The sequence below is a fragment of the Trachinotus anak genome, unplaced genomic scaffold, assembly GCF_046630095.1.
Source record: "Trachinotus anak isolate AG129_WGS33_773 ecotype Australia unplaced genomic scaffold, CSIRO_AGI_Tana_v1 ptg000013l, whole genome shotgun sequence".
Classification (NCBI taxonomy): domain Eukaryota; kingdom Metazoa; phylum Chordata; class Actinopteri; order Carangiformes; family Carangidae; genus Trachinotus; species Trachinotus anak.
The window spans coordinates 21662785-21684199 of record NW_027273864.1 but is presented as its reverse complement, the minus strand read 5'-3'; the positions used below and the strand labels follow the sequence as shown (position 1 = coordinate 21684199).

The 21415-nt window shown below is 39.5% G+C and overlaps 1 protein-coding gene across 1 annotated transcript in view; it reads left to right on the top strand.

Moving 5' to 3' along the window:
* snta1 (syntrophin, alpha 1) overlaps positions 1-21048 on the top strand; it is a 32593-nt gene extending 11545 nt beyond the window's left edge. Inside the window, exons 3-8 of the mRNA XM_071494218.1 lie at positions 14403-14595; positions 14904-15093; positions 15435-15565; positions 16090-16286; positions 17934-18121; positions 19422-21048. Coding sequence (XP_071350319.1) covers positions 14403-14595; positions 14904-15093; positions 15435-15565; positions 16090-16286; positions 17934-18121; positions 19422-19514 — 992 coding nt within the window. The 3' untranslated portion in view covers positions 19515-21048. The remainder of the gene's footprint in view (positions 1-14402; positions 14596-14903; positions 15094-15434; positions 15566-16089; positions 16287-17933; positions 18122-19421) is intronic.
* The last annotated feature ends 367 nt before the right edge of the window (positions 21049-21415 follow it).

Here is a 21415-nt window from a genome sequence, read left to right as displayed (position 1 = left end):
TGAAGAATTTTATTTGTTTTTATTATCCTATGTGAGGAGCTGCTCCCACTTTGCATCTAAAAAGATCATTTAAATTTTTTTAAATTATTTTTTAAAAAACTTCCTCATGAGACTCAGGTTTCATGAGAAAGTTTGACTGTCTTCTTTCATGTGTTGATGTCCATCTTTGTACTTGGTGAGGATATTAGCTTAATGTCAGCCTAAATTTCCACAGAACCTATGTGCATATCCACAGGCACAGAATTATCTGTGTCTGTGCGAATGAGGCGACGCAGTGAGGGAAAGCTCGTTTGCTCTGCCAAGACATTTCTGGACACTGCTGGTTCTTTCTGCCCTGTCCCTTTCATTAAGGTAGTTTTGCTCAGGCCCAGCGCACACACATGGATTAAGTAGGCTTAGTTATGGAAGCTGGTTGCATGCTTTTCCTTGTCTACAGCTTCCTTTAGGAGGGAGAAATTTTTGGACATATGTTGTTAGCTGTATCAAGTCTCCTGATTTCTGTCATCCCTTTTGCTGTCAGCCAATGTGTAAGCATGAACTATCGATTGACTTTGTACAAAGTCCAGTGTGCTTGGGAAGACTCTGTCATGTTAAAAGCCAAAATAAGATTCAAAATCCAGTTAAAGTGACATTCTCTCAGGCAGTTTAGACGATGCAAACACAAAACTTTCAGATTTGTATTTAACTGTGTTGTTGACTACAAATATTTGTTCAGTTACAGAAAAAGTAGAATTTCACAGGAATGTGGAATACATTTTTTTTTTCTTTGCACAACAGTGGATGTAAAAATTGAATGTTTTAATCACTCTTACTGTCAGATATGTTAAGAATTTGTTGTTTGAACACAACCTTTGTTTCAAGGTGTGTCTGAAGGAAATTTCTTAGTGTAATCGTAGGGTTGAGTTGGTCTTGTATGTATGTGTAGAAAAGATTTGCATTTGTAAAAAAGATCTGTATTAGTAAAAAAAAAAAAAATAGGGAAGGAAAAAAAGGGAGTCCAGTCCCAAAGCAGTGTAGAATCAGGTGGTTCCATTACCTTCATCCCTGCAGAAGATCCTAAAAGGTGTAGTGTATTTTGAGATGGACGACAGCGGGCACAGTGTGGTGGCACGTGTGCTCTGAGGTTTACACGCAGCTCTCCACTCTGTATTTGTACACACATGTTCACAAAAACTTGTTCTTTCGGTCTTTGTGTAACCTCACCACTGATATCATTCGTTCACAAATTTATTCACACAGTCTCTTCTTTTTTACAAATGCAACACATTCAGAATTTTGTTGACAAATACAAATCTTTAATCTCATGCAGATTTAATCTACGGGTTTACAAAGGTTGATTTACAACTACAAACTTTGGAATTATTTGTGAACATCACTTTGCAAGCTGAAAATCTTTTTGACCCAAATATGAGCCCATAGACGGAGGATAGAGCAGCACAGTTATAACTCAGCTGCAGTATTTGTATTTTTAATTCAATTCAAATATTTTAGTCACATGGACTTCACAGTATCATATGTCCCAGGGACCAAGAGATGACCATTGGAGACGGCCTTTGTTGAGCCATGGGTTGCCATACCGTTCAGATCATGGGACTCATGCAGGCTATATTTTGAATGAGCTTCAGTAATGTGAAGTCCCAGTGGGCACTGACACAGTGGTTGCACCTTTGTATTTAATAAATGTGACTACACTGACTATATCATATCCTCTACCTAAGTGCATTAATACTTGCTTTAAAACTGTCAGAATGTGAAAATTCAATATGGACAAGCAGGAATGTCTTTCAGGAGTGCCTGAGGTGAGATTAGATTTGAAGAGGTTCATTTGTGTCTATGATGAGTGTTATCTGAAGGATGCTTTGTCAGCGTTCTTCACAAGAGCTCACTCCAAACCTAATCTCTCTCTGTCTCTCTCTCTCTCTCTGACACACATGCACAAAGCTCATGCTTCCCTCTACATCAAATCCTTTTACTGACTGCATTTCTATTACTTACATGCAATAGATACAAGTTGTATATTAATTTTTAACTGCATCGTGGTGCCCCATGTTAAACAGTATGTATCACTCACTTGTGGTTTTAGTAATGTAGCTAGTCAATGAAGATGATGATCATAATATTAAAGTAATATTGTCTAGGCTGTTAATACAAGGACGAACACTGCAGCCAATCAGCAGACTGTAGCCTGCAGACAAGCAGTTTGAGTTACATTCTGCTTTGAAGGCTAAAATCGCATTTCCTATCAACAGATGAAGCTCTTCAAGAACATGTGTGGCTATAGCCCTTCAAAAAAGATACATACCACAGTGTTTCCCACAGACCCGGTAGCAATTTGTGGTGTTCCACTGACACCGTTGGGGGAATCGAGTGTCACAGTGTCGTGGCGGTCGGTGGAGTCAGTCATTGTATGCAGAGTGTATGCAGACGAGTGTGTGTGCATGCACCAGTGATGCGCTTGTTGATTTTCCCGCGCACCGCTGGCACATGCGCGCTTGTCTGTGTGTGTGTGCGTGTCTGTGTGTGTCCGTGTGTGTCCGAGAATGACAGAGAAAGAGCGCTATGCGGAGATGAATGAACGGAACGATATTACGTTGAGAGCATAGACTAGAGGGAAAACAACAACAACGGGAAAAAAAAGAAATAAAAAAACAGAATCGCACCGCCACAGAATGGTCTACTGCACCAAATCGTCTCTTTAAGCAAAGCCAGCACAGATGTATAGTCCCACCCTATCTTCCTGCACTATTTCAAGTCTGGTTAAGTGAGTGATTTATGGAATAAATGATTTTGGGGAGTAAATTTTCAAGCTCCTCATTGTGACACAGCAGTCCTGCTGGCTGTTAACACATAATGTAATCTGTAAGTAGACTGAGCTCATATATGCATATATGCATACTTCTTACTTGTGTCCTGCTGATCTATATGGTGGCCTGTGTCCCCTGCCAGACAAGTGGTCAGGGAGGCAAGTGGCATTTTCTTAATTTACAGTTTGCAACTTGCAAATTCTCAGGTGGGTGTCTTTTGCCTAAAGCTGCATCAGCTCAGTCAGAGATCTGAGAGTTAGTGTTTCTGTGTCTGAGCTAATATGTATTCATCTGGTGGGTGGAGGCAGCAGCAGCAGCAGCAGGATGGTCCTCTGGTTTGGAGTGTTCTGTCCAGTAGCCCTTTTGTTTGTCCCTCCTGTGTCCTTTGCTTCTGAAGGAATCCCTGCCCTAATTTGAGAATATTTGAAAAGAATGTTTTGCTGGGTGACAGTAGTGTTATGATTTTTCAAGCATCCTAAGCATCTTCTGTTATTCTTGTTTCTTCTCAATCAGTCGCTGTGTTGTAGGATGCTGTTGCATCATGAGAAATCTTTTTTTTTCTCTCTACTGAGTCAGGATCATTGAAATTCTCATCCTGTTGGCGTCCCAAACATTGCCTGGATAGCTTGTCATGCTGGACTGGTACAGTCAGTGGTGCGTCCTCCACCACTGTCTTTGCTCAGTCTACTGTCTTTGCCACATTTTTTTCTGTGCTGACATTCACTACCACCTTATCTATACCTCTTTAAATTTGTGCACATTTAAACAATGTTGCAGCGTTATCTGTCGCAAGTAAAACTACTTGTCTCACAACAGGAAGACCAATTTACAGTCCTTGATTGGACAGACCCTTGTATTATTTTTCATCTTTTTCTTAATTTGACTTGCCTGTCAAATTTAATAGCCAGTTGAAAAGTGCATCTGTCAATGCTCCAGTGTGGATCATGTGAAATCCAACAGGCATGCTTCACTGATGAGCCTGTGCACAACATGTGTAACTTGACTATGTGATCAGATTCTCAACTTGATTTTTATGTCTGCTCAAAATTTATGCTTTTCAGATCAAAGCCTGAGACCAAGTGGTCTTGGATTTTTGACCCCACCGTATGTCTATGACGGTCTATAAACGTGAACCCAACTAGTGTTGATATTGGAACTGCATGTATGATTTGAGGAATCTTTGAGCAGTGTGTTGGTGTTTGAGCCCTGCTTTAAGCAAGCAGAGTGATGTCATAACTGCTTAATGTTAAGAACAGTTGTGCCAATGACATGTGTGTACTAATTAAAACTTTCTGGCTCTCGCTGCGGTGACAGAATAATTATAACTTTGAAAATAAACCTTTCCCCTGTAGCCTGACTTAATCCCTCAGCCACGTTTCTCTGGTTTCTTACTACCTATTGGATCTTTGTTCTCAATGCTCTCTTCTCCTCTGCTCTGATAGCCTTTATTATTAAACAAACCTTTTCAAGTGAAGTACAGTAAAGTGATAAAGGTTTCTCTTAATTTCAGATGTACCATTGTGTTTTGCTGAGTGGTGTGGTGCAAGGTTCATGCAGTCTGAGTTAATTGGGAACACAATGAAATTCAGTTCAGTTTGGTGTTTCAGTTGATGGTTGTGTGTTTCAGTTAACCTTCACTCATCCATGGTAACCTCAGCAGGAGATAAAACTTATTTTGGTTGTTATTTGTTGATGCTGCTTACATCTCACTAGGGTTGTGAACGATAAACCGATGCGACCGGATATTTGGTTCAACAACATCGGTAGCAGCCTCCTCAATCGATACGAATTATCAATGAATTCCTAGATGAATCGGTTATAGTCATGGATCGGGTATCGCGAGACTTTGAATTGGTTGGCGGCATTAGCATTACACACGCGACAGGTCTCTAAAACAACGTGAGAGCTGAGGCTGCCCGCGAATCGCCGTAGCTGCCTAGCTGGTATTAGCATGAGTGATAAACAAGGGACGACCATGGATGTATTATAAGACCTGGATACGGTGCCGCCGCTCAGCCTTGCAGCCAATTTTTTTCCAGTGGCCACTCGTGGTATTGCAGTGAAAAATCCCCCTGCGGCCCAAAAGGCATTTTTCCCATAGACCGCAATAGTAAAAGAGAGGCCTGTAAAACTTTTAACAGGACACCTCCAGCTGTGCACACAGCCAAATATCAATCTTTCTAATGTATATTTTTAAGGCATGGGGTTTTAATCAGTGTAAAAGTTTTGTGTGTGACGTCACTACTGTGTACGTGCACTCTATCCACGTCCCGCTGTGTCTCGGGAACGAGCATGGTTGCTAGGTTACTGCTAGCGTCGTCAGGACGAGAACAAGTTAGTGTAAAAAGTGAATAAACGGCACAAAGGCGAGTTTTCTTCTACACACATCAAGGTTCATTCATTTTGTGTTTTTTTTTTTGTTTTTTTTTTTGCCGCATTTATTCGTCACTTCTTACACTTTTTTCAGGAATGTAACTGTTTTTAATCTATATATTTGCCGCATAACTGGATTCACTAAGACGTGATATGATTTTTCATAACTTCCTCCGTAACAGTTTCTTCAGGTATTTTAATTTAAGTCATTTAGCTTCTTTGTGATAGTTTCTGTGATGTGTGTGCCAGCAGTGTCTCATCCTGACTGCAGTTCACCAGCCTGTCATCCGCTCACAACAACGGCCTTATTATTTTATAGATTAATGACCTTCACTGTGTCAGCGGGTTCAAACTATAACTGACTCCAGCCTGTAACCTGGTTATCGTTCTTACACTGTATGGAATCGATTCGTATCGAATCAGTCTGTAATAAAAGGATATCGTTTTTGAATCGAATCGTAACCTGTGTATCTAGATGCATATCGAATCGTTTATCACAGAGAGATGTGCAACCCTACATTTCACCACTGCATGTTTGATTCATCATGTTGTATCTAAAATAAATAATACTGACTTGGTGAAAGAATACATTTCTATTGGTGGGAGCACCATTACAGCATATGATTCCATGTACTTCTCTTTACACTGACCTAGTTAAGTCAATGTAGCCTTTCCTTTTTGCCTGCACTGGACTTCTTTCCAGGTTGAAATTTTTTCACCCTTAGATTCCTACATATGCCCCAGATCTGGGCGAAGTCATACTTGAAAATGCTTTCTGTTTTAGCACATGTAGGTGTTGGTTTTCACAGGACACAAGAAGGACAGCTTGCAGTAATGGCACATATATTAAATAGTGTGGTATCTATCATGCCAGGTAGCGTTGCTCCCCTCTACCTTCTGTCCTTAGTGCTGTTTATGTATGGTAAAAGTAACAACCAATATTAGCACAGTAATAGAAATGCTGAGCTGCAGGCTTCATTTTCATGAAAAGTAAATAAATATATATATATATATATATATATATATATATATATATATATATATATATATATAATATTTATTTTATTTTATTTTTTTGCAGTGCATTACTCTCTTAAAACTTTTGAAAGAAACAGATGAGAATGATCAAATCAAAACTTTTTATCAGAGAATAAATACTGTCCAAAGCAGTCATGTCCTGATTTAGTCTACGGTGTACTGTAGCTGTTTCTGTCCTGAGTCTCTGACTGTAGTCCTGCTCTGAAACCTCTAACCCTCTGCACACAAAGTTTGGTCTTCTCCTTCAAAGCTGCTGGCCTGTGAGGACATTGTGTTTAGACTCAGTGAGGGAATGGATTAACCCGCGAAATAACATAGCTTTATTAAATCACAACTCCCCCTCGGACCTTTCTCCCTCTGTGGCGTCAAGTTTGCTTAACAGGCCCCCTCTGAACCCCACTGCCCTGATCTGGGGCCCCTGATAAATTGACGGCCCAGTCTTTGTGCCCTCTTTCACTTCATTACAGTCTTAGACTTCACTGACCCATCTCACTGTATTGTGCAGAATGTGCATATGGTGGGAGGAGGGTAATGGCATTGGAAGCTATGCAGCCGTTATCCAGAATAAACTGCTTCATACATAGCATACACATAAAAACATGTATATACAAAACCACACTAAATAAAAGTGAATGAGTTTTTCAGGTTCTCTTAAAAACCACTGATTTACTAGCTAACCTAAATGTGTTATTTGCTGTTAATGTTTACCAATGAATATTCAACATGGCTACTTAGGATTTCATACATACATTTGCACATAATAATCGTGAGTTGTTTACTTTGGAGGCCATTGTTATTTGAAATTGAGAAGCAGATGCTGACATCACTTCCATTATGAATGAAAATTAATTGTAAATTAGATTAGGAAGTCACACAGCAAGCGACTGCTTGAAATCACGCTAAGCGTATATACATGTACCTATAAATGGAAATTTTAATTTCTCTGCATTTCAGGCAGGAAACTGTTCTCCAGACAGAAAAAAAAGAAAAGTTGGAAAGTGAAGTGGTAATGTCTGCAGCTGAACCTCCCTTTCACTCTGTTCTTGTCCTCTGCCAGATCCTGTTCAAGTTTCCTTCACTTTCACTTTGTTGAATTAGGATAATTAACTCTCCTGACACACTATGCAGAGTAATCAAATCTGTGCTTTGGCAGTATGTGAATTAGTTTAAAAGTTTGATTCAGTGTGCTCTGCCCTCTCTCTCTCAGCCTCTCTCACACCATACCTTACACCTCACGAGGTTGGCGTGTATCCATGCTTTTAATGAGATGGGCTGTAGGAATGATGATCTAAATCATTCAGAACAGAGGAAATCTTCTCTGCCTGACTGATGCTGCCAGAGAGAGACAAACATTAATCAGCAAAACACTGGGGGGTAAACCCAACATTTGTTAACTATACATAAACTCGCAGAGATGGCTAAGATGAAGCACAGATGTACATTTTTTTTATTTGTTAGGTGCACACCATGTGATACAAAATGTCTGTGAAGGTTCTCAGTCAACCAGGTCATCTTAGTCGTTAAGCGCTGAAGTTGAAGGCAACTGGACTTTCTTTTTGATTCTTGAAGACGTTTTGCCTCTCATCCAAGAGGCTTCTTCAGTTCTAAGAACCAGTGTGGGAAATCCAGGTATTTAACCCTAGGTGGGGACAAACACCTTTGGGGTGGTCCTGAGAGTCGTTGACTAGCCATCATCATGTGACCCTAACCATTCAGGGTCACATGAGCCAAGGTGTGACTCAACAGAGAGTCTTTGCCCCACCCGGTATCATGTGACTCGTTAAAGTCACATGGCTCCAGGTGTGAATGGGGGTTAAACTGTCTGGGGAGGGCTCCCAAGACAGCATTATTTGGTTTCCCACACTGGTCTTTAGAACTGAAGAAGCCTCTTGGATGAGAGGCGAAACGTCTTCAAGAATCAAAAAGTCGTCCAGTTGCCTTCAACTTCAGCACTTAATGACCATGTAATACAAAATGTTTGAGAATAATAGTGATAGTCATAACTCTGAATTTTTATAAGAATCCCATAATGCCACTGTAATCAGTATATTAACAACCATTAAATTGACTTATATATAATGTGTAAGGTAATAGTGACAAATCTTGAATTACCATCTTACTCTATGAATGATTTTACTCTCTTCCAGCACAGTATTGTAGTTTTTCAGCCTGCAGCTTTACTGTTTTTATTTAATCTCACCACTCATCAGTGTCATCTCCAAATGTAAGTATTTTCAAAAAAGCTCTAATAAACCAACTGTGCACCACCTGCTAAGTATCAAATAGAAAATAGACAAAGCTAGCAACTAGCTAGCTTAACCTTTTCTCAAGGTTTGGTAGAGACCAAAGCAGAGGTACATGCAGTGTGGATATTAGATATACATTTGTCAGGTGGCAGGAAACATGACTCCTTATGAATGCTTATGTTGCTACATGTCTCCTGGATGTTGAAATAGGCAACTGTTGACATGTTTGCCATATGTTCTCTGTTAGGTGATGGTGTGTCAGTGATGGTAGTTACATCATCCAGCATACAGGTTATATGTACTGATCGGCACATATAACATAAAGTAAACTTGTCCATGTTCTCTGGTGGTAATTGTTTCTAAATTAGAATGAGTATATGGTGGATGACATTGTCCATGCTTGTACTTTCTATGTGTTCCTGTTTGAATGCTTAAGTTTGTTACAAAATCTATAAGATATGAGAAACATCTTTCTGATGTTTTTGCATTCTCTTTTGCACAATCCACATCCTAACTGCACCAAAACATAAAATTTTCCTACATCATCTGATTTGATTGGCAGACCGTAAATGACTCAGTAATGACTTTTTTCCCCTTTTACCTTGATTGACCCAGTGTATTGAATGGAAACAGCAAGCGGCCCTTGTATTTTGCAGTTATTTATGACACTGTTTTGGCCTAAGACATCTTTCCTCGTTGGTGGTGTAACATTGGGACATTGTTTGCCTGACATGGTTTACAGAGCCAACAGCATGCTTCTGAGGTCGCTGACTGGCCAATGGCATTCCAGCTGCTCCCACGGTAACCACTGGCGAGGGGAGGAGGGGCAGTGTTTAGTCTCTGACAAACCACTCGTCACTCTGCTGTTTTCCTGATTGGATACCTGATGGTTTGAAAATTATTTCTACAGTGTGCGTGCGTGTGTGTGTATGCCAGCAGAGAGGACAGATTGAAATTGCATTAGTATGTATATTAGGTAATCAGCACAATGGCAAGTCTTGGCTGAGCACAGTTTGAAAATTTAAACTTGTGCTTTAGAAATTTGGACTTTCCAGGGAACTGGAAGAGAAAAAGCTTTTCAAACCACAGTTAAGTGTATTGTGTCAAAACTGAATTGGCTGAAAATGTCTGGTCAGGATTTGTGAGGTTCAATGTAAAGACTTTAGCAGGAAAAGCTTAGTGGTGGATTCTGTAGAAGAAGCAAAGAAACTCCTCTCTCACACACACACACACACACACACACACACACACACACACACACACACACAGAGTACAAAAGTAGTTTCACTGGCTGCCAGATAAGCTAAAGTAATAACAGTGCCATCTCAGCTAATTTTAGCTCTGTATTGAATGTGCCGCCGCTGGTACTCATGGCAACATTTCTGGCTGAGCTTAGCTGCATGTTGGGTATCTCTGTGGTGCCTGCCTGTCTCACTCTCTCATTCTTTTTTCTTCCTCTCAATCTTCTTTTTCTTCCACTCTCTCTTTTCCATGTTGTTCATTCTTTTCCTCCTCCTGCTTCAATTCTCCGCTCCTCTCCCCAGTTCCTTTTCGTTCCCCACCCTGTTTGAAAGCTATCTCATCTGATTTTTTATGTGGGGCTACAGCCATTGCCTGACATTTCTAATCTGGGAAACACTAATACGATCATTTCCACATTGCTTTTTGGAAAATAGTAAAGCCTCTTTACAAAAGTATACATCTCCTTGTACCTGCTATAATTGGTGTTTTCTCCCAGCCTGTTCTGTTCTGCAGTTTGTGCAGCATGAAACACAGACATAAACTCAGGCTTACATAATAAAGATTAATGACCACTGAGAATAGAACTGCTCTGTGCCAGATTTTAGCACCTACAGCCATGCTTGTGCTCTGACTTTTTTCAACAAAGTTTTTGAGAAGCTTTCTTTTTTTTTCATAAGAGGTGTAGTGCTAGTTGAATTTCGAAGACATCCATATCACATATATAACCATCACTGAAGTGGCCGTCTCAACCTGTTGGACTGAACTGTGCTGCCACCCACAAGTGGATGTTTTTGAGAAATCCTGCAGCTCCTTCATCTTCACTATAGTTGCACAGTTCAGGAGATCTTCTATGATAGCTTCCACTTGAAACTATAATAAAGGCAATCCCATTTCCATTCCCAGTCTTGTGGCCTAGCCTGCTATATTGAGATTGACCACATCAATTTTGAATGGCCTTGGTCCAGCAACAAGGAAGCAGTTGGCTACCCCGTGGTACAAACATCAATGGGTTGGCACATGAACAAATGGACAGAAGCTCATTTCCATGAAACATTACATATGCAAGTTGATAGCTACTTCAAAGCTGTAGCTGGTATAGATTAGTTTCTCACTACTTGATACATGTTCCCAGTCTACACATACCCACTACATGTGGTTTTGTCTACAGATGCACATTTTTTTTCTTGGTTCATTGAACTGATTTGCATAGTGCAAATAAGGTGAGGTATACAAGCCAAAGCCTCTAGTACAAATAGGAGAAATACATTTTTAATCTTTAGTTGCATTAGTGAGATGGTTGTGAGTGTGTATGCTGACAGGTCCAGATGTCTGTACGGCATGTTAAGTTTTTGATGATGATACAGTTTAGCTCCAATACAAAACAAGCTTTGTTTTCCCTCTTACTTTGAGAAATATAAACATGCCATCATATAAAACCCTTTTTCTTTGTCTAAACTGCCAAAATTTACAAATGTCAAATATTAGTACTCTGTGCTGCAGACACAAAATCAGTTCCACACCACTGCTTACACCTTAGTTATGTTTTCATATGCATAACCGTGTGTGCTCATGTGTGCTTCATCATGCAAGTGTTTGAGCAAGTGTTTGCGTTAAACCCATACTGTTTGTGTGTCCCAGGAAACAATACTGGTAGACCATAAATGAAAAGGATGCTGTTAAATCAGCATGATGGAGGAAGTGAGTGAGTGTGACAAGGAGAGAGAGAGAAAGGGAGGAGAAGAGAGACTATGTGAGGCAGACATTTTCAATGCCTTTAATCCAAAGTGGGGAAAAACAGTCAGTCTTTTTCAGTGATTTATTTTTTTTTTATAGCTTTGAGAGAAAAACCTTCAATGGTGAGAGAGTTTTAGCTTTGACCTCATCTATGAAGAGAGAAAGAGAGAGCAAGCGAGAGAGAGAGAAAGATTACAGACACAGAGATTAGAGCTCCAGGACAATATTATTGAGGAAGAATAAGAGTTTTGAAAAGACAAATAGATGCTGACAGGAAGATGAACAAACTTTGTGCTGACTCAGAAGAGTCACTGTATATTTTTCAGCATTTAGGTCATGCCCTCTTCCACAGCGATTTAAGCCCCCCTTCAGACATGCACTGTAATCCCTAAATGCTCTTCCAGTTTTAAATGTTGGAATCTTGTTTGGAAAAAGGACCAGAGTCATTTTCTCCATGAACCTTTCTTACGTAGGACCACGTAAAATCTCTGCAACATTTTGAACATTTCTCTCATGTGAATAACTTTGCTATTGAAAGCACACACTTTTATGATGTTCTTACATTTTACATGTCTGCATATAGTGTTGGAACCAATCACAGGAGATGTGAAAAGACACAGTATTATTTTATGTTTTTGATCACAGAAAGGATTCTGAAATGACAAATTAGTCTGAAAAGAGACTTTTGCAGGCAAAATGTGCTGCATTACTTTTATACGAATGGTTGGAGATGGCTTGGTATGGCACTGAAATTTGACAGCAGTTGTCCCTCCCAGTGTCAAGGATGAGGTAACTTGTGAACAATCTCTCGCCTTTCTCATCATACATAACTTACTGCGATGCCTGTTTCCAGTTGTGTGACCGTGCATCTGTAGCGGTGATGTCATTTTGAATGGAGTCAACAAGAAACTTTTCCACACCAGAGACATACGCATGTGTGAAAGCTAAAAGCCATCACTTAAACTGGCAAATGACTCAAGCAGTGTTACAGATTAAATGTCTGAAAGCAGCTTTACAGTGAGTGAGGAGCTGTGTCAGGGGGGCTCAGTGTTCCTTCTCAAAGACATTGTAGATGGACACGTCCTTAACTTTTCACCCCCTCTCAGTGAGTCACTCTGCCACCTCCTGACAGAAGAGAGGAATAAACATCTGAATTACTAGTAAACTGGTTGTAGTGAAATAAAATACAAGGAGTGACCACATCGATGTCCTGCTTGATGTTTAACAAATTAACTCACTGACTGACTTCCTGACTGGGACTATATTTTGGGAATGGTGGAAGCCCCCTCTCTCACTCCTGTTGTCCTGTGCTATGACCCTTCTACTTACCCTCTGGCCACATGCCTCTTGTACTGTGCAAGAGGAGCACTTCACACTTCCCCAGTGAAACCAGAGCTCTACCTTCAGCCTTCAGCCTCATGCCTCACCATGTCCTCTGGGCTATTTTTACTTCAGCAGTGGCTGCTTCTGCCAAACCCATACCACAGCCTACTGGACTGGAGCTGAGGCCATGTTTTGTGTGTGTGTGTGTGTGTGTGTGTGTGTGTGTGTGTGTGTGTGTGTGTGTGTGTGTGTGTGTGAGAGAGAGAGTGTGTGGGTGTGTATGTGTAGGTATATATGTTTGTAGGTGTGTGAGTGGTAAGAACTGTGCATTTAAAAAGTAGATGTGCACAGAGTAGGCAATGATCATAATTCATTTTGAAACACTTCAGTAACACTAGATTATTACACACACACACAAAAAAAAGTGTAATTGTGGGAGGTCCATGGCTGAGGGGTTGGAATGCTGAGCATAGGCCACAGCCTTGGTTTGAATCTGTCCTGGGAACTCTGTTGCACGACTCTGTCCCTTATTTCCTACCATCTCTCTCCAATGTTGCCGTCTATTTGGATACTGCATATGGTACAGTAAAGTCATTACGACGGAACAAAATATGAAGTGTCGAACTTAAGGGGAAGCAATTTTGTAAATTTATTTTTTCTTGTCTAACATTTTTTTAAATAACACACAAGTCATGAAATAATTTAAGACTGCTGTAGTTATGTGGAAAGAAAAATAAATCATTGACAATTATTTCCTAGATTACAAGGACTTCATAAGATAAATACTGGATACAATAATATAATGGAATGGACAAAAAGTGTCACATAGGAAAAATGGTGTAATGGATGTACAGATACCTCTTTTTTTACTGTCATACAGTACAGGACTCTCAATACTGATAGTTACAATGATTGTACAACCAAATTGACTTATAGTGGCGTGACCGCATGAATGCCTCTATTGATGCATGATCATTATTAAAGAAAAAAATCAAATTATATCAAGAGTACACCAGTCAAAACATCTTTAAAGCTATTAATTTACATTATAAACAAGATTCTCAAATCTTCAGATATATTACAATTTAGGTTGTGAATTACCTAACACCTCTAGCTGTGCACTGACACTGTGGTCATGGGTGACCAAGCCCAGCTGGAGGAAATCACATCCACTCTCTTCCTCCAGCTGCTGCTCAAGGTATGCCCACCCATGCCAGAATCACCCACATGCCACAAAAATACAACATCAAAGAAAAAAAACATTATGTTCACTAAATCACAAAAATTAGCTATTATTGTTTCTATTTTTGCCAATCACACCATCTGAGTGTTATGTTAATAAGTAATAAATACACCTGGCTACATTTGCTACTGTAGGAAATATTTTTTTCTCCACAAAAGAGCATGATAGTCCCTGCTAAAATTGCTGACAAATCGCCTAAGTGACAGAAAATTCACTGCAGATTGGTTTCTGCTCCTTTTTGAAGCTGTTCTAAAGTGCTGCTACAGTTTTCAACTCATTTCTGAAGCCTGAGGCTCCATATTCATATCCCATAATTCCTTTTCTCTCCCTCCTCTCTCCTCTTGTCTGCCTTTCCTCCTTATCTAATTCGCTCTCACACGCGCTCTCACTCTGCTTCAGTGAAGTACATCAAGGAGATGTCGGCCTTCTTTAAAAGCTCGGGGTCCCCTGGGGCTGCCCTGCCATGGGACTCTCCCCCCTCCACACCTCAGAGGGGTACTGAGCTGTCCCCTGAGGTGAAGGAGCCTCGCAGCATCCCGCTGAAGATGTGTCAGGTGTCACGAAAACAGTGCCCCCCGGACACAGAAAACAGGTACTACATGTGAGAGGTTGGCTGCTTTACATAGTATTTTAGTCCAGTTCATACAAAAATCGAATAGACCTCAAACCTTGAAAATAACAAAATGGTTTAGAGAGAATATTGTAAAAGGGAACTCTACTTCTTGAGGGACATCTTGCTCACAAATTCTCTTTGTTAATATCTGAAACTTCCAATTCACCCTCAAGCTTTTCTCTCTTTGCCATGTGTCTTTTACTTCTGTAACAGGCCCTTTTTTCCACCTCCTTTTTGTCTCCGCCATTGCTCCGCTCTCTCTCTCTTCCTCTCATCTCATCTGCCAGGTATTTCGAGGTAATTTCATCCAACAGAAAGAACTCTGTGTTCCTGCGGGCAAAAGACCCAGCAATGGCCCAGTCCTGGTACAATGGAATCCAGGCTGGTGCTGCCAACCTTCTGCCACGAGTGAAGGAGGAGATGAAGAGCATGCAGCCTGGCATGGAGGTGAAACATCTGGGCTGGATTACAGAGCAGGTATGCAGGAATATGGCTGTGCAGGCTGTATATGCCAAGACCTGCTACAGTATTGTATGTTTTGTGTTTTTGATTCCTGTTTTTAGGTTGTGTTCTGTTAATGATTTGTTCAGTATGTTACATGCTTTCAGGTCTTGCTGTGCTGTAGACAGTCTTGCACCCTCTTGGACAATACATTTGTATTTTCTTAAGCGCATACACAGAAATACAAAAAGCACATGCACATACACAGGCCCATGTATGGTTGTGTCAGCTACCTGATTCTGGATTCTTGACTGGGGCTGAAAGATTTTCTTTTTAAATAATTTATTTTCATTTGTTACAAATGTCCATGTGTGCAGGTGACTCAGGGTCCAGAAAGACCAGTACTGGCTGTGTTGACTGACAAAGACCTGCTCCTGTATCCCTCCTTGCCTGAAAGCAAAGAGAGCCTCAGCAACCCCACCAAGAGTCACCCACTCATCACTACCAGGTTCACATTCATAAACGTCTTCATATACACACATACACCACATACAGTAGCAGCTACTAACACTCTTGTGCTGTCTCTGCTTGTCGCTGTGTTTCTGAAAAACACATTCACCTTACACAAAGCATACTTTTGGTATTTCAGAAGCTCAATAGATCTGTCCTCCACCCTGAGCAGCCCGGTTTTGACTTTACAGACGTCCCCATGGCTTATGTTGGCCCAGTCAAAGAACACATGCTTCCTCTTTCCATAACCAGACTATTGGAGATTTTGCCATATATCGTCACATTCAGCTGGAAGACATTAGTGGAAAAAGAACCTATGAGTCATGGGTTTTTCCTCCCTTCTCCTTCTCCCGCGCACTCCATGTCTCTTTGCACTTTTATCTTTTCACCTCTGCAAAACTTTCTCTGTAACACACCATCACACATGCTCTTTCATTTGTTCCTCTGGCCCTATTCTTTTCTATAAATTTGAATTATGTTCTTTCTTAACTGTGTTTTTCTCATGCTTCCTCTCTCCTTTAGACTGGTCCACTCTGGCCCCGGAAAAAGTTCTCCTCTCTTGGACTCAGAGCTGTCATTTGGCCTGCGTTCAGGCACAAAGCAAGGTGTTGAGACCCACGTGTTCAGGGTGGATTCTGCGAAGGAGCTCTCCACCTGGACCCATCTGCTGGTGGAGGGCTGTCACAATGCTGCCGAGCTCATCAAGGAGGTTACCACAGGTACAGATGTAGAGATTATTTGACTGCCAGTTCTCACTTTATGCTTGTGGCACAGTTCCTACACGCACAATTCAGATTTTGTTCTGTGCTGTCATAGGGCCATAGGGATTGGCCAGAAATAATGTTTGGTTGTCTGTGAGTGTTGCAGTTCTTGTTGAAGATGGCACAACCAGGATTCAAGGTTTCACTAGCATCTGGGGTCAGCCCTGGAAAAAAACGTATCTGCTGTTGGTACTGCAAGTTACTTTTGATGAATGTTTTATGCAACATAATGACCTTTCACTCATTATCAAGAGAGGATTCTGTTGAGATGCCAGCAACAAAATGATTGTTGCAGTGGCTAACTCTAATTGGAATTTAAATCAAAATTAAGTCCTGTGAATTTATGATGAGAATCAGAAAAAAAGCACATAATATTGTAAAAATTCAAAATCTGTAATAATTAAAAAATAAATAAAACACCTGCAACAGGACATTAGTAAAAGTAAATGTTATGTAGGCAGAACATTGTTTCTTTATATTTTTCTAGATTTATATTTAAAAAAATCATTTTTTGAATCAACAAAAATTGCTCTGTTAAGATACATAATTTAAATATGAATAGAGAGTAGTACCACCACCGAAAGGCAGAGTGGAGTCTGCTGCCACTCTCAAATTGATTGATAGGCCTTTTACAGTGACTAATGGTACACAATTAAATCTTAGTTGTCAATGTTTTATTGCACTGATAATCTTCTTTTTTTCAAAGGTAATGTAGTACAAAATGCTGATTTCTCCTTCTATCACACAAACTCTTCAAATATATCTATAAATATACCTTAAAGTGTTTTCATCCACACAATTACAGCTCGCACTCTTGGTTTCTATTCAGCACACACATACAAACATTTCAGTACATAATAGGGGCCTGTCTCACAAAGCAGAGAGAGAAGTTATGATTTATTGTTCTATACACAATGATTTAGGGACTGTGCTCTTTTGTAAAATGTCCTCAATCTGCAGATTTCTTCTGTCTGCATGTTTATAAAAGATTTGAAGTGGGTTTTAGAAGCTTGTTGTAATAGATTTATATGAAGAGTTTGACAGGAGACGACACATTTTTTTTTTTTTTGTTTCAAGCTTAGCCGTATATGTGGTGTTTTATAATCCCATGTATGCACTGAGTAAAATACAGAACAGTTCTTTTTACTTCCTTGATCTATATTCTGCATTTTATTCAGCAAGATTAGTGCTAAAAAGTTATTAATCTTGCTGTGTGAGACGCGCACCACTTCACACACAGTGCAGTGTAGTAATGTATACATACAGTGCCCTCTGCTGGTAGCAGGAGGTGGAGCAACAAGTTTTTTCAATAATATAGAATGGTTTTACTTCAGTGTCAGAATTAGGATGAATGTTCATTTTAACTGTGATTCAAACATATCCTATTTTTGAAACAATAAGCATGATTAAAATCACACTTTTTTATCTCTTTGTGCATTAAGATTTCACATTCATAGGATAAAGCCAGTCGGGGCTCTTTATCAGTACTGTGCCACTGAGCTCATACAGTAAATATGCAGTATAAATCTGGAATCTGAAACAACACTGGCTGGACACTGTTCATTTATTACCTTGCTCTTCTTTTTTCTTTTTGTACCCTGGCAGCCTGTAGTTGGAATGGGAAGGAGTGTACCCTGGGAGTGCACATTGATGATGGTTTCACGTTATTCACAGAAGAGATGGGTGTCAGGAAAAGTGTTCTCCTCCAGCAGCCCTTCGAGCGCCTAAGAATGTCCTCAGACGATGGAGTTCGCATGATGTTCCTTGACTTTGGGGGCCCCGAGGCTGAGATCGTAAGTTACTGCTTTCCATCAGACTCTCTCAGTATCTAGCATTTTTTATAATAATAATAATAATAATAATAATAATAATAATAATAATGATAAGCTTTATTTGTATAGCACCTTTCATACAAGAAATGCAGCAAAAAGTGCTTTACACTTAAGAAATCACATGCAGCAAATGCATCACATGAAAAGACATCAAAACATATTAAAAACATTAATGTAAAATGAGATGGAATACATTTTGTAATAATAAATAATATTGCTAAGTTATCACCACCATGAATTTGAGCTGTTATACTGAATATGTCAAAAGTAGCTTGAAACCAGAAAATTGAGTTTGCTCAGTTGTCATGGAAATGGCCAACTCAGAGCAATCACCATCTGAGGCAACAACTGAGCCATCTCTGTGACAAATGAGCAAACTCCATCTGCTGATGAAATCCGTAAGATGCAGTTAAAGCTACTGGAAAAATCTATAAGTCAAACTATACTGAAAAAATAAATAAATAAATAAAACTGCACATTTTAGAGTGGCCTTTTATTGTGACCAGCCCAGGGCTCACATCTCCAACAATTATGTTATATAATCAGCATCGTGATATGCCACACCTGTCAGGTGGAGGGATTATCTTGGCAAAGGAGAAGTGCACACTTGCACAGATTTAAACACATTCATGAACCAGATTTGACAGAAAGTCTTAGATTTTTTTATTTCAACTAATGAAAAAAGTGTTGCATTTATATTCTTGTTCAGTATATATTCCCAAGGTCAAAAACAAACTTTCTGCTTATACAACATACTGATGTTTAAAAATCTATTTTAACATTGTTTAAATGTATAGTCCTGTTTATTTTGGATATACAGACAGGTGCCAAATTAAAAACCTAAAAGTGAGTGGAGAAACAGGATGACAGTGCCCCATCCACGAAGGGTCGTTGAATGGTTTGACGAATGTGAAAACAATGTGAATCATAAGCTATGGCCTTCACAGTCACCAGATCTCTACCCAGTTGAACACCTGGGAGATTTTGGGCTGGCATATTGGTGATTTTACTCTGCCACCATCATTAAATGAGGGAACATCTTTTGGAAGGATGGTGTTCATCCCTCCAGTAGAGTTCCTAACACTTGTAGAATCAATGTCAAGGAGCACTGAAGCTGTTCTGCTGCCTCATGGTGGTCCAACACCCAACAAGACACTTTATATTGGTTTTTCCTTTAATTTGGCACCTGTCTGTATATGTTTCCATATTTGGAAATAATAATCAGTATGCATATCTGCTCCCTATGTCTCTTTTCTTTCAGCAACTGGACCTTCACTGTTGCCCAAAGACCTTAGTCTTCATCATCCACTCTTTCCTATCTGCAAAAGTCAAGCGACTTGGCCTCCTGGCATGATAATGGCCAACCAACTGGAACATCAACAATAGGAATATTCAATAAAACACACAGCCCAGAGGACTGACAGATGATGGGGCCCAGGAAAAGATGCTCACTAACCCCTTTTTTCAGATTTCCAAGGCCTCTAAAATGATCATCTCTGGTCAGGCGTCTCCTGGTCTTTCTAGCCAAATGAAGAGAAACCTGCAGCATTGATGGACTTTTGTTGAACTTGTAGTTGTAAAGTAAAGAGAGGCTTTACCGATGGCATAAGTCAGCAGCCACTTAAGGGATCTGACATTTGTTGAATCTGTCATTGTAGGTCATGACACTTTGTGATGACAAACTGTGTGAGTATGACAGCTTGCATCTTAATGTTTTTAAGCTTAAAGCTTTTTTTTTTTTTGTTCTTTTTTGCCCCATTGTTCAGTTTTGTTTTGTTAGATGAGTCACATCAGGCCTTTGTCATGAGTATTCTTTCATCTTTCAATCTTTGCTTTATGTGCCATGAGCAGCCATGAAAACGTTATTACACAAATGTCCTGATTGATGTTGGACAAGCATTTTTTTATGAAGGCAGCTTCAGTGGAGTGACAGGATGACATGACTGATCACTACATGATCAACACTCTGTACTGAACAATGTACAGAATACGACTATAACAGTATGCTGTTCATGTGGATACTTAAGTTGCCTTTTCCCTGATTGTTCATGAAAGAAGCTACTTTTTGTTTAGGCAATTTGCAAATGGCAAATCAAATATATTTTACATTGCAGCTTAACAACTTCTTATTTTATATTCCTCTCTGTTTCTCTCCTTCCCCTGTTTTAAGCATGCTTATAATCCATGGCCTAACAAAGAGAAAGGACTAACATGATATACATTTTTTTTTTTTTTAAATTGTGTCTTAGCTTTAACAAGTAAATTAGATAAAAACATACATCTGGACGGCCTTAGTCAGACAGTGTGACTCTGCAGTTTCATTTGATTTCAGCCCATGCAAAGTGGAAACATAAGAGCTCTTGAGTTTTTGGAGTCCTATCAACAAATGTTGTCGCATCATCATTTATTGATAGATGGCAAACAGTTGTCTAAAAGAGTGCCGGTCCAGCTAAGCTACTTCTGTATAGATAAGCTTTCAAGTAAAATACTGAGTTTAGTTCCCCAAATAAACCTATTTTATAGTGCTCTGTGTATTTGTTTGTAATTTAGTCACCGGAGAGGACAAACTGGCTTCATCTGAGAGCACTGATGGTGCATTTTTATGTCCAACATTTAAATAAGTTAATTTAAATACCATATGAAAGATGTTAACTGGTTTACATCATGCAGCGTTTGACCTTTTGTCTTCATTCATTTTCTGTTAGCCGAATATCCACAACTTGGGGCCTTCTCTCTGTCCAACACTAAACAGACTTGTATTAATATATATTTCAAAACTAAAACTTGTTTGCTTTCAAGAATAAAATGTATTGTATATTCTTATTTAAACAAAGGTGTGCCTTGCAGGGTTGTTTGTATATAAACGTAATAAACTTTGTTAACTTTTATTGTTTACTTTGACTGTGTTTTATTGACAAAGCATAAATGTCACTCATATCACTTTAACATGCTTTACTGAAGATTGAGACTTGACTCAAAATACAGATTACATTTACACTTTGGTTGCAAAACACTCCTTTCACAAGCCTTTCTGTAACTTAGTTTATATATTAAATTTTAAATCATACATATCGTAGAATAGAACTAACACTGAATTCCAAATAGTTTTACTGGTAGCTTAAAGAGGACATATGGCCATTTAAGTGTTTATTGTTTTATTCTAGGTGTCTACCAAAACAGATTTGCATGTTTCAGTGTTCCAAAGGCACATACACTCACCAGCCACTTTATTAGGTAAACCTTACTATTACTGGG